Source organism: Rhipicephalus microplus, chromosome 2, assembly GCF_043290135.1.
Source record: "Rhipicephalus microplus isolate Deutch F79 chromosome 2, USDA_Rmic, whole genome shotgun sequence".
NCBI lineage: Eukaryota > Metazoa > Arthropoda > Arachnida > Ixodida > Ixodidae > Rhipicephalus > Rhipicephalus microplus.
Genome location: NC_134701.1, coordinates 163,486,779 through 163,503,839, shown reverse-complemented (window position 1 = coordinate 163,503,839; position 17,061 = coordinate 163,486,779). Strand labels below are relative to the sequence as shown.

The window sequence follows — 17,061 nt, the reverse complement described above, 5'->3', positions numbered from 1 at the left end:
TCCTCAAGATATGTTAATTTGGTATGATTACAGAAGCGCACCTACACACAAGAGCATGCACGAACATTCTAAAAGTATAATGACCTCCCCCACCCCCTCCGCTCTTTCGAGAAAAAAATTTCTGGCTACGCTCCAGTCAGCTAGTAAGCTGTGTTGCTTGCTCGTTGTGAGGGCCTACCGCTGGTTCAGAGATTACTCTCTCAAGAAACTAAAATACCCTTACTTTTCCTACCCTATCTGGCGACTTTTACAATGTCCCACAACGTGGGATCGACATACACTCGAAATTTGATGGCGACAGACGGCAACTCACTCCGACGTCCTCAGTCCGAAAGAAGAACTGCCTGTTCAGGTTGGACGTCTCCACCTTGTCCGCGTCCGTGACGTAGATGCAACCGCACCATGCCCCGACACCCATCATGGCCAAGTTCTTGAGTAGCTCACAGCCAATGGCCCCGGCACCGACCTGTGACATGTGAAGTAAAATATGACGCTGATTTGCTCATGGAAAGCCCTGTCAAGGTTTGTAATTTAGAACGAGAAGTCTCCTGTATTTTAAGCAACGAGCTGCATTTTTATGCGACAACCACACCGCTTTGTCTCTCTCTCAATCTTTTAAAACTCTGAAGGCTAAAATTGAGTAAGGCTTTTTGTTAAGTATCAGTCGCCATGGGCGTATGACAGCCACAAAACACACTGCTTTGTTGCTGCCAAAATCACACAGTCGATGATGTTCCAAAGCATTTCTTTCACGATATCATGATGGTGTTAAGTACTGGCTGGCTACTCAGAAGGTTGATATTTCTACCTCCGATTAGGTTGGACATTACACACCCGAACATTTGTAGCGTAATAAATCTCGATGCAGGTCATAATTCATACCCAATTTACTATTCAGATAGCTATCAAGGACGCTTCTTTGATCGGCAGATTTACTTATCTGATGGCAACCTTGTATAATACAAGTGATGACAAACATTTTAGCTACAATAAGCCTTCTCTCTTATTCATATGTAAATCACGAGAGCCTATGCTGCATTTTTTTTTCAGATCTTGGCTCTTGTAAATAATCCAGAGTTTGCATTGCCCACTTTTTATCTAAGCGACCACGAATAAATAAGCTCTTTTGACTGCACCACAGAAAAGCTAGGCTGATACTTATAAAAAGGTTGTATTACGACAAAGCACCACTAGAATTCGGCCCTTATTGGATAACTTCCTGGCTTGAATGTTTCGCGCTCGCTCTGCCGTTTCTCTGCTGTGCCCGTTCTTCGGTCCCAGTGACTGCCTATACGAATAGTCACACTGGACAAACTTATTAATTAGACACATAAGAGACACACTTTCACTATTTATAAAAAAAAACGGAACAAACAGGTGAACGCATATGACTTAGTTAAAACTCGGGGCATTCCGTCACCTCGATAATGCTTATGGAAGATATTGATTTAAAGTGTCGAAAACTTCGGGCCTCCGAGGTAAGCACATACGCATACCCGGTCCGGGGGTAGCAGTCTATACCGTAGGAACAGGGAACCACGTCGACGAATGCGTAGGGGTGTATTTACCAGTGGAGGGGCACAAGTGGATGCTCGCGCATCCCCTTTAAGCGAATCGGTGGGGATCTACAGCTCTTCTCCTCTCCTTTTCACGATGGTCACTATCGGCAACAACGTGACGCCTACGCTTCATCTGCGACTGCCGCCTCGCAAATTTCGCTGTGCATGAACGAACGAATCTCAGATATTGGCTTCTCACCACAAGGTAGTTCAGTGACAACAGCGTGCGTTGCACATCCGAACCGAACACACAGGCCTGCGCACCGTACCGCGTAAGTTCCTGCAAAATATAAGAAAAAGAAAGGAAAACATTCCACGCGATTCTTGTTACGTTACACGTATCGACAGAAGAGCTCTATAACCCAAAATAAATCAAAGTTTATTGCAGGAAGTATTGCCGTTTAACATTTTGTGCCTTCATTTTCTGCAAATAAAGAATGGTTACCTTAGGACGACCTTCAGGAGCTCTGGTATATACTAGTAGGCATTCCATATGGCATCTGTACAAAATTTAGAAAACTGATTGTTCGGTAGCTGCGCTAGTAATAAATGCACGCACGTTATTTGCCAACTTCACCAGCCGTAACAACATTCAGGCCTGTTAAACACACTTCTTTAAGATAAATAACACGTTTTTAAACACGGGCGAGGAGCCGCAGATCACGAAATCACAGCTAGTATTGCAGTATAGAAGTCCATATTTGTCAAGTGTGCCTTGTCATCCTTCGTGCGTTAGTCCCCAATATGCGAGCGGCTAACGTCACGTGGTGTCCCTATAAGTGACTGCTGCTTGACGGCTGCTTTCAATAAAGGAAACGCAATGAAAGTTCATGTTGACGTTTTGCGGAAGTATACAGCACTGTGGTGGGCAAATTCATGTTCTGAAACAAGAATATGAATATGAAAGAATATGAAATCTGATCCGGGCACCTAATTATTTCTGTTTGTATAACTTCTCTTCCGTTTATCATTTCTTCAGGCTCGCACCATAACATTAGCTTGTTTATACCCCATTAAATTACTGAAACATGTCAGTGAAGTCTCCTAGTGGCTATTAATGATGAACAACTCTGCTGAAAAAGAGAATGGAAATACACTAAACATCATTAAAACAGTCGAATCTTACAAGAAAATAAACTCGTTATATTCCAAAATTTGTTCCAAATGTAATTCCTAACACTGAATCTATTGCAAGACTATTTTTCATTTACTTCCTTATTACCGATATGTTCGTTATATTGAGGTTTGAGTGTAGCGAAATTGCCTCACTGAATGTGTACTGCTGGTCAATTTGTAAATACACAGCTTACGTGACCCCAAATACAGCTCACCATTTCTTTGACGCAGAACTCAGGAACACTGGCCTTCTGTGGGAGGCATTCGAAGGCATCGAAGTAGAACCACTGGTGGATAGGAGTGAACTTGCCGGTGCACGCCTGCATGAAATAAAGAACAAAGTTTTGTTGGTCAGAAAGAGGCAGGGCACCATGAGAACACTACACACTGAGAACGCTGGGCGGGGAGGACATTTATGTTATCATGTTTATAGGAATTAAACGACGTCCTGAATATATTATTACCTGCTAAGTGAAAATAAAAAGAAAAACGCACACTATTGATCTGGGCCTCCGGGAATCACTGAGCAGCGAGGTTTAGACCCAGCTGGATATAAATGACACGTTGAAAAAAAAAATAGCCGAAGTACAATGTATTTTGCAGCTTGAACGTATGTTGACAGCCACGACGGGAAGACTGAATTGCGAAAAAGCTAGGCATACCTTGCCACCACCAGCGCGGCCAGAAAGTTCAAATCCCATACAGAATTGGGGACACTATTACGGTGGCAGATGTCTGAAACGTGCACCACGACTACAACCGAGGCAGAAGAACGGCAAGCGCTGAGGCATTGTTTCTTTTTTTTTCTGTGGGGAAAGGAATTCGCGTTTTGTCGACGCAACTGAGTATCGCAATGGTCATAAATACTCAGAATATTAAACCAGAATCGCATGCAGTGTACGCACGGAACGGAAGAGCGGAGGAAGTGACCATCGCACTGGCCCTCACCGATCAGGAATGCCAAATCATCCTCTGCGACTCCGTAACGGCTGTAAAAAGTTACGCTATAGGCAGAATTTCCAAAGAAGCCCCGGCCATTCTGGCGAAAGCGAGCAAGCCCCCCCCCCCCCCCCCAAAAAAAAAAAAAAATTCTGACTCTCGTGTGGTATCCCGCCCACGTCACCAGGGAACGTGACACGCTCCAGAATTAAAACGAGACGGCCCACCTGACGGCGCGAAACATGACCCGTCGCACCGAACCGAGACATGCCTTTCGTACAATGTACCTCGCGTACTCGCGAATAACGTACCTCGCGAATAACGGGATAAGGTCACTGGCTATGATGAAATAACAAACGTATATCTTAATGCTAGAAGCATATTCCTACCGCAAAGTCCAAAGCTAAACAGAAGGAATGCCATCACCTGGAGACATCTTCAGACGAAAACCTTCCCTAACCTTGTCTACATAAAACGGACATATCAGGACAAACGTCAGAAAGACACGCGCAAACCGCGCCAGGAAGGACCAGTGAAACTTAAACACATGTTGGGGGGTTGTAGTACAGGGTCCAGAATGACGGCAGTTACTCCGCAGACCCTGTCATTGAGGTGTCACCGCAGCGCTCGGATTTCGGCATACAAACGTGGCCAGTCCAGCAATCTCGCAAAGCGGCGTTGAGCAGCAATCTCGCAAAGCGGCTATCTATCTATCTATCTATCTATCTATCTATCTATCTATCTATCTATCTATCTATCTATCTATCTATCTATCTATCTATCTATCTATCTATCTATCTATCTATCTATCTATCTATCTATCTATCTATCTATCTATCTATCTATCTATCTATCTATCTATCTATCTATCTATCTATCTATCTATCTATCTATCTATCTATCTATCTATCTATCTATCTATCTATCTATCTATCTATCTATCTATCTATCTATCTATCTATCTATCTATCTATCTATCTATCTATCTATCTATCTATCTATCTATCTATCTATCTATCTATCTATCTATCTATCTATCTATCTATCTATCTATCTATCTATCTATCTATCTATCTATCTATCTATCTATCTATCTATCTATCTATCTATCTATCTATCTATCTATCTATCTATCTATCTATCTATCTATCTATCTATCTATCTATCTATCTATCTATCTATCTATCTATCTATCTATCTATCTATCTATCTATCTATCTATCTATCTATCTATCTATCTATCTATCTATCTATCTATCTATCTATCTATCTATCTATCTATCTATCTATCTATCTATCTATCTATCTATCTATCTATCTATCTATCTATCTATCTATCTATCTATCTATCTATCTATCTATGCAGCCGTCATGTCGGATTAACGTCAATTGTAGTTAGGTGCCTTCCACTGAAGTTGATTTATGCAGCAGTGTCCAGGGCTACCATCTTCGCGAGCACCTGTGCTTCATGTTATCTTACCACGTCTGGTGTTGCTAATATCCATGTTGCAGTTGACATTGTTACGCAACTGTAAGCAACTGCTAATATAAAACAAATGCAGCTGTTTAACCTATGTGTGTGCGAGGCTTTGTACACACATTTAGCGCCACATGATGAAGTCTAACTCAATAAAAAATAAAACACTATCACCTTCCATCCGCATGCTTCGCGTAACATTGATTCCGAAGGTACGTGGGATCTGTCAATTTTTTTTTACGACAGAACAGCGGGAGGGGGGGAGGGAGGTATATGGCGGGGCTCAAGGAGCCCTATTTGAAAAATGTATAGGAGTCTTTATGGTTGACTGGGCGAGTTGGTGATACATGATTGTTTTGAAATGAGAGTGCACTACTTAGTCGCGGACAGAAAAACAGGGACAAGCGCTTGTCCCTGTAATACTGCGCTCTCATTTCAAAGCAATCATGTATAGGAGTGGTCTAATGCTGAGAAGCCAGTACGGCTGCAACTTGTACAGTAAAGACGTCGCAGACACACCTTGATAACATCCTGCGCCGCGATGCTGCCAATGACAGACTGCATGGGACACAGGGAGCCAGATGAGGTGCAAGACAGCAGGGTGAGGATCCTGTCGTCAATTTCCTTCAGCGGGTTGGCCTGCAGGGTGTTCTTCTCCTTGGCAAGCTGAACAACCTCCGCTGCCTCGTACTGCATTCGCACAATCAGTGGTCATCGTTTAACTCGAATCCTTCATAATCTATAGTGGTCAATGCGTTACCAGTTCTAATAGCCTTAAAAGACCGCGTTGGAAAACAGTGGATGGAGATGAAAATATGGCAGCTCATTTATCTAACTTTCAAAGCAACTACCGCCTATAATTAGTTTTGTATGTATCACTATTCTCTACGAGGAAACAAAAAGGCAGCTTTGCCTTTTAGTGGTGTAAAACTGAATGAAGCGTGCTTCCTTTATCTTTCTCGTTTCCATTTCCCTGCGTTTTCTTGTATTTATGTTTATTTCGTAATCAAGGTGCTCGAAAACAAGAGAAAAAGAAGACTTCTTTTTTTTGCGTGAGTGTGCGCTGAAATGGGTATGCTGGACCTGGTTTTGCTTTCCTTACGCCAAGCTACAACAGCATACGGCAGCGCGCTCCCTATAAGTGCTCCGCACTTAAACTTCAAGGGAGGCTGGCTCTTATTCCTGAGCCCCGATGGACGCCATCGTGCCAGGGGAAAGCTCAGTGATCCCTGGTAGGTTCCTTCTCTTATGTTTGATAAATTGGTTGAAACGTGCCGAAAGACAGGGACAAGAAAGGCAGACAGGACAGCGCTTACACACACAGCTGAAGTTTGGTCAGTAAATCAGAAGAGAGTTTATAAAGCTGGTACACAATTCCTTGCGAATGCGTAACAGAGCGGGGCGCAACAATAAGACACTCCTATCAGGATTACAGCAAGAATTTCGTGCCATTTATTAGATATTAGAAACACTACGTGTCCAGATACACGTTACTCGTTATCGTGCAGGACACTTTGGCTCGATTGGTGTGATTCTACTATCTACTGCTATCTGTGCTAGTCAAGCCACAATTGTGTTGCACTATAAGGCGTGTGTATATATCTAGGCACGTGGTGCTTATAATATCTAATAAACGACATCTAACGCAAACAAAAATTCTTGTGGTAATGCCGATACGAGTGCCTTTTTTGTTGTGCCCTTCTTTGTCCCGCATGCGCGAAGAATCATGTCTCTTATCTGCTTTGTATACTCTTCTGGACTATTAAAGCTTCAATTGTGAGTTTAAGCGCTGTCCTGCCTGATTCTTCTTGTCCATGTTTTCCAGTGCGCTTCAACTAAACCCACCAGCCCAACTCACCATCTTCCTACTCTCGACGCCGTGACGAAAGAGTGCCTGCCATTGCGTATAGTTAGGTTAGGGTTAGGGTGCCTTGAGGAATGGTGCCTTTTACTTGGACGCTGGCGCTCGAATGCATGAAGAGACTCCGGCGGGACGCCACATCAAGAGTAAGTACTGTGATGTTATTCGTTTCTGCGCATCCTGTACTGGACAGGGTATAAACATTTGTACACTAAGTTTACTTCACGGGGACTCAACCAGTGCTTCTTTATTTGCCATCTTTTGCATTACCAAGCGACTGTGTTTCTACGCAAAGTTACGGTTGTTTCAAATAAATTAGCGGTGTTCAGTGCCACTTCTTACCATGTCCCAAGCACGCGGCAGTCGCTGGTGCGCCTCCTGGAAGGCGTGCAGTGCCTGGAATCCCAGGTGCAGCTGCGCAGCACGATCGGCATTCGCCGTATCACATGGGACGAATTCTGGGTTGAGCAGAGATTCCTTCAAAGGTTTCTAAAGAACGAGAAAAAAAGATAAAGAAATAGTGTTATCGCGTTGGAGCCATTGAAACGGCACTCGTTTTTGCAATAGGCAAAGTGTATCGCGAAAAGCTCACAAAAATGTCGAATAATACTAACGCCTTAAAAAGTATTCCAGTTTGACGCAATAAGGTGAACTATATAGGAACGTGTGGGCACCGAACTACGCTGTAGCTCTCAAGCGTAACCATTGATCTAGTTAATCACAGTATAAACAACTCCACACGAATACCAATATAGAGCAGTAGCAGTTGTAGTCGTAGTAGTAGTAATAGTAATGGTATATGTAGTTGTAGTAGTCGTAATAACAGGTCTAGCAAGAGTTGAAAAGTACTCGCTGTAATACTATTTGTACTACTAGATCAGGTGATAGCAGTGTAGCAGCTGCAATAACAGCATACTAATAGCATGGTAGAAGTAGCAGTGGCAGTTGTTAAAGTATACGTTGGGATAGCAGTATTAGCAGCAGTAGTAGGAGCACGATTGCTGGAGGCGGAGATAAATAAACATAAAAAAAGAAAAACAACGTGTGAAATCTTTTTCAGCGGTAAAGAACCTTAGTTAAGGTGTGGTTTTCTAGCGAACGAAAAAAAAAAAAACAACACACGGATATATAAGGACGGTGCAGACGCAAGAAAACTACACTATGTGACTCTCTGGCCGTATTAGTTTTTTTTCATGCGCTAGAAAACTACAGTCTGACGTACCAACATGCCCAATACGCTACGTTACTAAGCATAGTTAAGAGTTCATGCCTTGATTGATAGGCCGAGTTCGGCCAGCCAGCTGATCACTTGTTGCCCAGGTTAGAGCCTATCAGTGCGCCTCACCCACGAGAAAGGGTGAGCATGTGAAAACCATCGTATTTTATAGACACCACCATAGTGCGTGACACGTGGCGTGTTTGTCACAAAGTGCACATCATAATACATTGTGGGGAATCACTTTGTGCAGGAGCATTAAGTGTATGCGTGTTTATAATCGTCGCTAGACGACAGCATCTACTCTCTTTGCTCTATTACGAGGCTCTACTTCTAGATGTGCAATAACACGTTATTTCGGCGTATTATGTCAGCAGAGAGAACAATATTAACGCGATAGTGTTAAGCAGCTCGTTTCGCAGAAATTCAGCCGTCGCTGTCGACGTCAGCTTGGGCATAATTGGTTGTGAACGAAAGATCTTGTCCATGATCGGAAAATTGATATAGATGAAAATGAAATATATAATAAATATTCTGGGTGCGAGTGAGGAACGAATCTAGGCCATTGGCGTGGCGAGCAGGTCTTCTACCACATAGCCACGTGTCCTTATACTGGCTTCACAATGCAACATGTAATACCACCGTTATATTGCGTGATATAAGCATACATTCACATTTGGCCTCAGAATATCTGATTGTCATAACTTCGTGATTCAAAGCCGGTCAGGCGTTACAAAAGACACACGCATTACACCGCATATTCTCTTAAGGCCACGTAGAGGATGCGTAGCAAGTTCGAAAACACTTCACGCGCACAATTGCTCGTTGTTTAAAGCATGCTATCCTATAGACAGAATGCAACTACGTGCAAAAACATTACTGACATAATCACATAAACTGCTTCAACTTTATCAATTGCATTGTAGTAACGCACGATTTAAACTTCTCGAGTGACCCCATACAATAAAAAAAGTGTGCACCAAGTGGTTCAAGACGCCCTAAAGACATATTGCTATCACGTTCTATCACGTTCAACTCTTGAAGGCGATCGCGAAGCCTAATACAAAATTTTTGTGGGCTTTATTTGTGTAATACTTATCATTAAATTTTATAGATTTGCTTCTAGGTACGTGAAACAATTATATACGCTGGTTCACGTTGACTTGGTGTCTGACAGATATGAGATACGAATAAGGATAGCCGCTTACAAACTTGACATCCTTCGGCATCTTGAGCTCGGTAGCGAATCCGCCTGTGCCTGTAATGCCGTTGTACGGTGCCATGACGGAGAATCGGTGTGGTGCTGCGTAAAACAAAGTAAAGGTAAACGAGGCAGAGATAAACGGCTTAACTGCAAAAGACTCCCTTGCGTCACCTAAATGGGCCCTCCAACGGTTCTGAAGCACCCATTATGTATTTTTGGGTTGAGTTGTCTGAAGAGTGGGACACCGATACCACAGAGTGTAATATTTAAGCACGTCTTGAAATAACTACATCACTGCCAATCACATCAGTGCGTTGAGGTATTCGCCAGAACTATTGCTGGTGAAAATGACGGTTAAGCGTACGAGCCTACGATTGTATGCATGCAGCATTTAAGGCGATCATTGCGTGGCATTAAAAGTGAGATTACTACAACATTTCGTTTCTTTTTGCACTCAAAATAGACGTACTCTAAAAGAATAAAAATTGGCAGATCTCACGCACAGAGGGAATCGATGAAATGCGAAGCGCGAATGAGGAAGGTTGACTTGTCACTTTAAAATCAGCACAAAGTTAGAAGGTACATGGATGTAATACACAATAAACACAACTAGAAATGTTGCGCCCACTAGGGTATCTCAATAAGATGCAAGTATGTTGTTTATAGTCACGTAACGATGGCGCCACTAACGTTTGCAATACCAGCCCCAGAAGTTACAGTCGTGTAAATTATGCTGTACATGACTTCCATATCTGATTATCACGTTTGTGCATTGCATTTGTGTTCGTCGTCAATTCACGTCACGTAATTCTAGATTTGGTATATATGAAGCTACAGAAATAGCCGCGAGCACCCTATGAGCATAGCATATGGTCATGGTTTACATGACACGCGTATCATGATTATCATGTTTGCCACAAAAGCGAACAAATGAATGTAATCTAGAGTACACAAAGTGCGGTGTACCTGTACTTAAGCTGCATAACATCGAGACGAAATCTAGGCAATATAGGCGAAAAGAAGCTCCACCAACCTAAAACCTTGATCTCCATGGGCGGACATTCGTTGATCTCGGTCATGCCTCGGACTTCGGAGAAGGTGACGTAGTCGCCGTCTTCGAAGCCGTGCCGCGCCTTGTGTGAAGTGGTGACCACTCCTTGCTTCTCGTACGTATATGCAGGTGGCATGGTGAGGCGGTATTATAGAATGCACGCGAGTCATTACAGAAAAATGAAACTGATATGCGATTTCGCTGGGTGAATTCAGTAGCGCTATTAAAATGACACCAGTCAATGTTCTGCGGAATACAAACACCTGTGATTCTGAGAACGTGGGCCTCCAGCATTGGGACCCCGTCGAAATGTGGCAGGTGCGCTCGGGATTCGAACCCGCGACGTTTACTTAGCACTGAAGCTCTAACAAAGGCATGATGTCACAACTAACGCAGTGTAGCGTATACACTACACTATACTGCATTAGCTCTGACTCTATACAGTATTTGTACGCTCTGTTGGCTTTATTGAATGTTATTTTTTTCGGTAGCGGTGAAAGCAAATCGCAAACACTTCTGAATTTATTTCTTGGAACGCTGTGCAAGTGCTTTATGAAGAATTCCCCATACGGAACATTGTTATATATAGTCAACGACTAAATATAGTCAGCGACTGTTGTGAGAACTGACTTTACCCACATTCCGAGGTGGCTTGGAGCTTATGGAGTTGGGCAGCTGAGCCAAGAAATTCGAATTCTGGTGGGAATAAAATGCGCGACCATTCGAACAGTAGAATTCAGGAGCACCTTCAAAAAATATATCTTGGCATAGCTTAATGCCGAGTGCCGCCATCTATGGTGTGCAGTCATAACCATGTCGTGGTTCAGTCACTACAAAAAAATTCCAGAATTTTCGGATTCTCAAAATAGCAGTAAACAATTCAAACTACCAACTAACGTGGCACAGAAACTTATCTGAGATGTAATATGAACGCCAATAAAATCTTTTTGCGGGATAAAATACAGGTATGCGTACTTGACGAGCGTGTATGCTTACTTCAGGAACTTTATGCTCTATGTAATTTAATTTGGAAAATATTCAGCGCGAGACAGCCGTGTTCCCACACACCTGGCTGATTGACTTGAGCACAACCGACCGTGGCAGCTCCCCGTCGGGGTCAAGCACGCGGAATTTATCGCCGAAGTCGCAGAAGATTTGCCTGCACAGAAAAACGTGACAGCGTTGAAAGCATTTACATATTCGCGTCGTATCAGTGATGAACGTGAGATGAAAACGCACGCGCGCACACACGCGCACACACGCACACACGCGCACACGCACACGCACACGCACACGCACACGCACACGCACACGCACACACACACACACACACACACCTAACGCTTAGAATTGTTCGTAAGAGCAATCTTCAGCCTTTTCCGACTCCAGATGTCGTTGGTAAGAGTGACCGGCCATTGGCAAGGATGACGTGCCTAGGCGAGCCTCTGTGGTTCAATTGGGTTCCTTATTTCATGAATGTTGTGCTATTGGCCAGCCAGCTCCTCTATCTCATGCCCAGCACTAGGATTGACTGAAATAATACGGACAATCGTGGCGTAAAGCTCTGGCCACACCTAAGCGCTACAACGCGTCAGCGTGGGACGTCGCGTCCTCTCTCCATAATACGTAGAAAGAGGGCGCGCAGTTACACAAAAAATCATGCTGCCACCCTCCCCACAGTTGATACTGGCTAGCCACCTCCTGAAAACGCCACTCGTTCATATATGCGTGGAATTTTTGAGATTCTGTTGGTAAACTTTTGGCAACGCTTGCGCAGTACAATACACAATATATGAAATTGTTAAATCGCCCACGACAGCCTGGTGACGCACAAAAAGACGGCCGTTCTGCTACGTGACGAGGTGGGGTAGACGAAAAACCGCAACGGATATTTTTAAAACTTAGAACCAATCAAACACGTGTGCTTTATTGGCATCACATGAATAAATAGGCATTATGCATACCATGTCCACGTTAAGAAGGCGAACGCTCTAGCTATTTAAATGTTCGATGTTTGTTGTGGAAGCACTCTAAAGTGCTAATAATAAAATACGCACCCAGCCACGCCCCGGGTATCGGCAATGATCAGAGGAATGTTGTTCTCGTGGGTGAAGGCGGCCATAGACTGTTGAGTTTGCAGCGGGGTCTCGGTCAACACGACCACCTGATGAGGCCGTGAATAAAAATTGCACTTCGGACTCAGTGCTTCGGACACAGAAGATGAAACGTGTGAACGGCCAACTTTTTTTATATACAGGCCCTTAAGGCAATCTGCTGAAAAGAGCCAGCGTTTTCGTTTGTTTATTTATTTAGTAAATCGATATTTAAAAATATCAAAATACCAAGTTATCTCCTAGATGAAGCCGCTACTTTCAATTTAGGTTCGGTTATGTAGTTATCTTTATGCAGTAGGTCGCACTGAATAAAGATACGGGACTTCCAAATGGTTATACTGGGTGATGAACTAGTACTGGTGGCCTGCTGCAGGAAACTTCAGGCTCGACAGTTTTGTACAGCCTAAACCTGCCGAAAACACGATTAGGTGTCTTGGTAGTCACTGCTCCTGACTGCTGCGTTGACATGAACAATTTAAGCATTCGAATGCTTTTTACTTCCAAGACAGCCATCCCTGCATATCATTGCTTGCGTTTTAAATTTGATTGCCTCACCATGGATATTTAGCCACTCCAAATCATCTTGTGAGTACTCATGCATAAAGTTGCGCTATCACGTAGAATATTTCCAGTAAAATAATTTGATATAACAACAATAGAATCAACATAATGTGTCAATGAAGAGGTAAACAGGTAACCATAGGAGCCCTCCGCATCTCGCACACATTAGTCGCCCGGTGTAGATTACGTTAATTATTGATATAGGTGCCTCTATTGAACATCGCAATCATTCTATTGGCCTTCAAGAAAACGCTTTAAACATTGTGGTTCCCATCAACGAATCGGATTACACAGGAATCGTGCCAGAAATGATTTCGTGTAGCCACCACAGGAGTACGAAGAAACTACGGGCGCGACTGTCTCCGAGAAAGCGATATCGAAGGCTTCAGCGAGTCTCTGCACAATTAAACAGAGAAGCGCAAAAGTGTTATTGGAGGAGTTGGGATGTGTCAGGGAAATTTAACTTCACCAAATAGTGCAGTTGTAACGCGTTCTGCGTGTCAGAATGCGTGCTAATTATGTCTAGTTTCATGGCGCATTAGCAGCAGTGGTTCTGATTATATGCACGCAAGTGGAAAGGCCTTAAATACGCGCAACATCGGTGCAGTGGTGTGACTAGCATAACGGTACTTATTTTTACGGAAGCACACATGCGCTTCGTGATCATAATAACAGGGAGGGAAAACATGTGAACTAATTGAGACATGTTTGATTAGGAAAACCTCAATGCGCAATGACATGTGGTGCACACGTGACTTGCGCAACAAAGCCTAGAGACGCAAGGAAGGTGAACTTGTACTGCAATATACTGCCTGTAAAATGCAAGGTACGGTAATACTGCAGTATGCGTGCGCTGAATAAAAATAAAGGATAAAATGGTGGTGAGTTCCACATACCTAAGAAATAATGCAATTGAGATGAAGCTGTTATTAGACCAGAGTACCATCCGAATAACTAAAGCTTTAAATAAGCAAAAATTAAGTATTGATACCAATAATCGAAATCTTTCTCACGCCACTGTGATGTCTGAACTGCAGTGGCGCATTCACCATGCGTAAACTGATGCCATACGTGGACGCTGAACACCGCCGGTGTCAATTACCACAAGCACGATTTTCAAATGATCTCGGATGACTAATTATGAAAACCTGAAATTTTCTGCCGAAATAAATTGTTTGGACGAAATGAAGATGCATGCTTTACATTCCCACCTTTACAAACGTGATAATTAAGTTTGATGAATGGATGTATTAATTACTAGAATTAGCGAACCACTTTGAAATTTTAGGGGCGAAGCTCCTTATGGCGTGGCTTGTGCGTCCGCCGTTGTCGTAGTGTGTAACTTGGGCCACTCACCCGCAAACCAAGAACACATACCCGCCCTCGAGCACCTATCCTAATGTCCACATAACAAAAACGTAGCTCGGCGTCGTAATCACGCTCTTGATGTTAACAAAATGCTGACAGCAGAAATGTGGTACATACTCTTGTTTATACCTTGAATCGTCCGCTGGATGGCGGTACTTGTACATGATGAATATAAGATAAAATGAAGCGAGCTGGCGGTACTTGGAGTGTTCACTAGATGGACGGACAGACGCACGGACAGATGCACGGACGGACGCATAGATGGGCAGAGAGACAAGCAGATGAGCAGACAGACAGACAGACACACGGGCGGACGAATGGACGCACGGGTGGACGCACGAGCAGTCGCAGGTACGGATGGACTGACGCACGGACGTACGAACGCACGAAATGACTCAAGAACCATGAACAAACGCACGAACCGGTGCAAGTATGGACGGATGGACGTATGGACGGAAGCACGGACGGATTGATGGACGCTTCGCCCCACTCATTATCATTCATTCCGTGGATATGTTGTTTTTTTTTCTGTGTATACTTCTACAAGTTAGCAGTACTTGCGTAAATAGCTGTTCATGCTTTTCGAGGTTGTGCTGCTCCATAACTACGAAAGCAATGATATTCACTCACGGTGAACTTCTTCAGGAAATCCATCGTCAGCGGCTCCGTATGGGCTGTCACCCGCACGTACTTGTTCAGTTGTCCCAGGGGAGCCTCGCAGGCACTTGCCCGGTTTTCGCCTACACTAGCTTCACCGAGGAAGTACTGGAACAAAGGAAACCATGAAGCAAACGCTGCTGTGGTTATGCAGGCATGGTCACACGGAGGAGAATATACTACAAGTGCTGAACACGTTCCTAAGTTTTCGGTTTACACGGTTACCTACGCTTAACTCATTTCAACTATACATATGAATATCTTGACCCCTGGTGTAATGATGTTGTCTAGTGCAAGCAAAAGTACATCTGTCAAAGGAGACATTTTGTACGAATTTGCAAGGCTTTTAAATATACTTGTACCGAATATTTCACAACACTGCCATTATTCAAGAACCTGTGTATTATAAGAAATAAAAATGACTAAAGCTGTATGAAAGGGTGTCATACAGGCTGGGTTTCTTTCGAGTGAATAGCGCACATGTTCAAAAACCATCTGTCTCATAAAGCATGGTTAAAAAATCAAAGGTGTTCAATTACTTGTAACGGCTTATTACAAACACCATAAATACACAATATCACAATATTGTTCAATCAGCAATAAATTGTGTAGCCTAATCTTATAACCATTCATTGGGTATTGTACAATATTTTGTGTTCTTACAATCAACAGCCAGCGGGCGTGCAAGGCGTATTCACCTTGAACAAGAACTCCCGGGTGGCGCTGTCTTCGAGATAGTTTGCGCCGAAGAGCTCGATTGAAAAACGTGGGTGTTTTGTAGCTGCTCCCTTGCTTCAAGAACCCAACTTTGTTGAGTGAAACATTGTATTATTTCCTGCGCCACATTCAAGCACTTCAATTGAATGCGCCTTTCTTACTCACATGGACTTTTAGGTCGGGAAAAAAATGGGAACTCACTCAGACTCGCTCAAGATATACATGTTGGACTTTGGACTCACTTGGACTCAGACTGACAAAAATATTACTTACGCGGACTCACTCGGCCTCAAACTCACGACTCGATCTGAGCCAGAGTGAGTCGACTCTCGAGTGAGTTCACCAACCTATGAATGGGCTATAATTTGCCTACTGCACTACGCATGATGACGTAATTATATTCCTAGTTATTTCATTCACTAACTAATAAAAAAATAGGCAGGTGTGTATGGATGCGAATAGGTTTTGGTTTATAAGTACGCATCGTTCTCCGTGCTAATCAGGATTATCATAGTTTTCCGAAACACGCTCGTTTTATTAATTCATTCGTAAATCAATAGCGTCGCTAGAGCACAATTCGGAATCCATCAATTAACGTGAAAGCATAGATACATTAAAAAAAGATAAATAAGTTGACAACGTGGATTTTAACCTGAGACGAGAGGTCCACACCGGTGCACACTTGCTCGTCGTGGATGGTGACGGACCTGACGCCGGCGAGGACGACGTTCTTGGCGATCTCGACGCCCAGGCCTCCCATGCCCGAAATGAGAACGTCAGATTGGGCCAGGCGCATCACGGCGTCGCGCCCGAGGACGTAGCTGGAACACAAGTGGGTGACTCTTACTTCCGGTCGTAAACAGGAACCGAGATGCATATAACGCTTGTGAAAAGGTGTTGAGGACAGATGTTCTCGCCCCCTATTAACGTTTTTACAGTAGAGTATAAAAAAATAAATAAATCATACTCTGCGCACGTCCGTTGCTATGACAGCATTCAATGACAACACAAGAGAAGGAAGACTGGGAGAGCTTCAAGGTAAAATGCACCAACAAAGTTGTTTCCTGGGCTTGTAGCGCGGAATAACAGCTTTCGCCCAAAGATAAAATTATAAGAGGGATTTATGCAGATCAACCCATTTTTAGGGGTGAAACTCCTAAAGGCGTGGGTATGTCCATTTCTTATATGTATGTACGCGACCACCTATAGTTGCCCACTACT

General features: G+C 43.5%; 1 protein-coding gene across 1 annotated transcript in view; it reads right to left on the bottom strand.

Annotated features, from left to right (window-relative positions):
• Positions 1–17,061, bottom strand: part of LOC119169675 (ubiquitin-like modifier-activating enzyme 1) — a 50,459-nt gene that overhangs the window by 31,832 nt on the left and 1,566 nt on the right. Inside the window, exons 3-13 of the mRNA XM_075885652.1 lie at positions 16,493–16,661; positions 15,097–15,231; positions 12,481–12,587; positions 11,492–11,582; positions 10,406–10,532; positions 9,377–9,471; positions 7,295–7,441; positions 5,611–5,781; positions 2,891–2,995; positions 1,759–1,839; positions 314–466 (exon numbers count right to left, since the gene is read on the bottom strand). Coding sequence (XP_075741767.1) covers positions 314–466; positions 1,759–1,839; positions 2,891–2,995; positions 5,611–5,781; positions 7,295–7,441; positions 9,377–9,471; positions 10,406–10,532; positions 11,492–11,582; positions 12,481–12,587; positions 15,097–15,231; positions 16,493–16,661 — 1,381 coding nt within the window. The remainder of the gene's footprint in view (positions 1–313; positions 467–1,758; positions 1,840–2,890; positions 2,996–5,610; positions 5,782–7,294; positions 7,442–9,376; positions 9,472–10,405; positions 10,533–11,491; positions 11,583–12,480; positions 12,588–15,096; positions 15,232–16,492; positions 16,662–17,061) is intronic.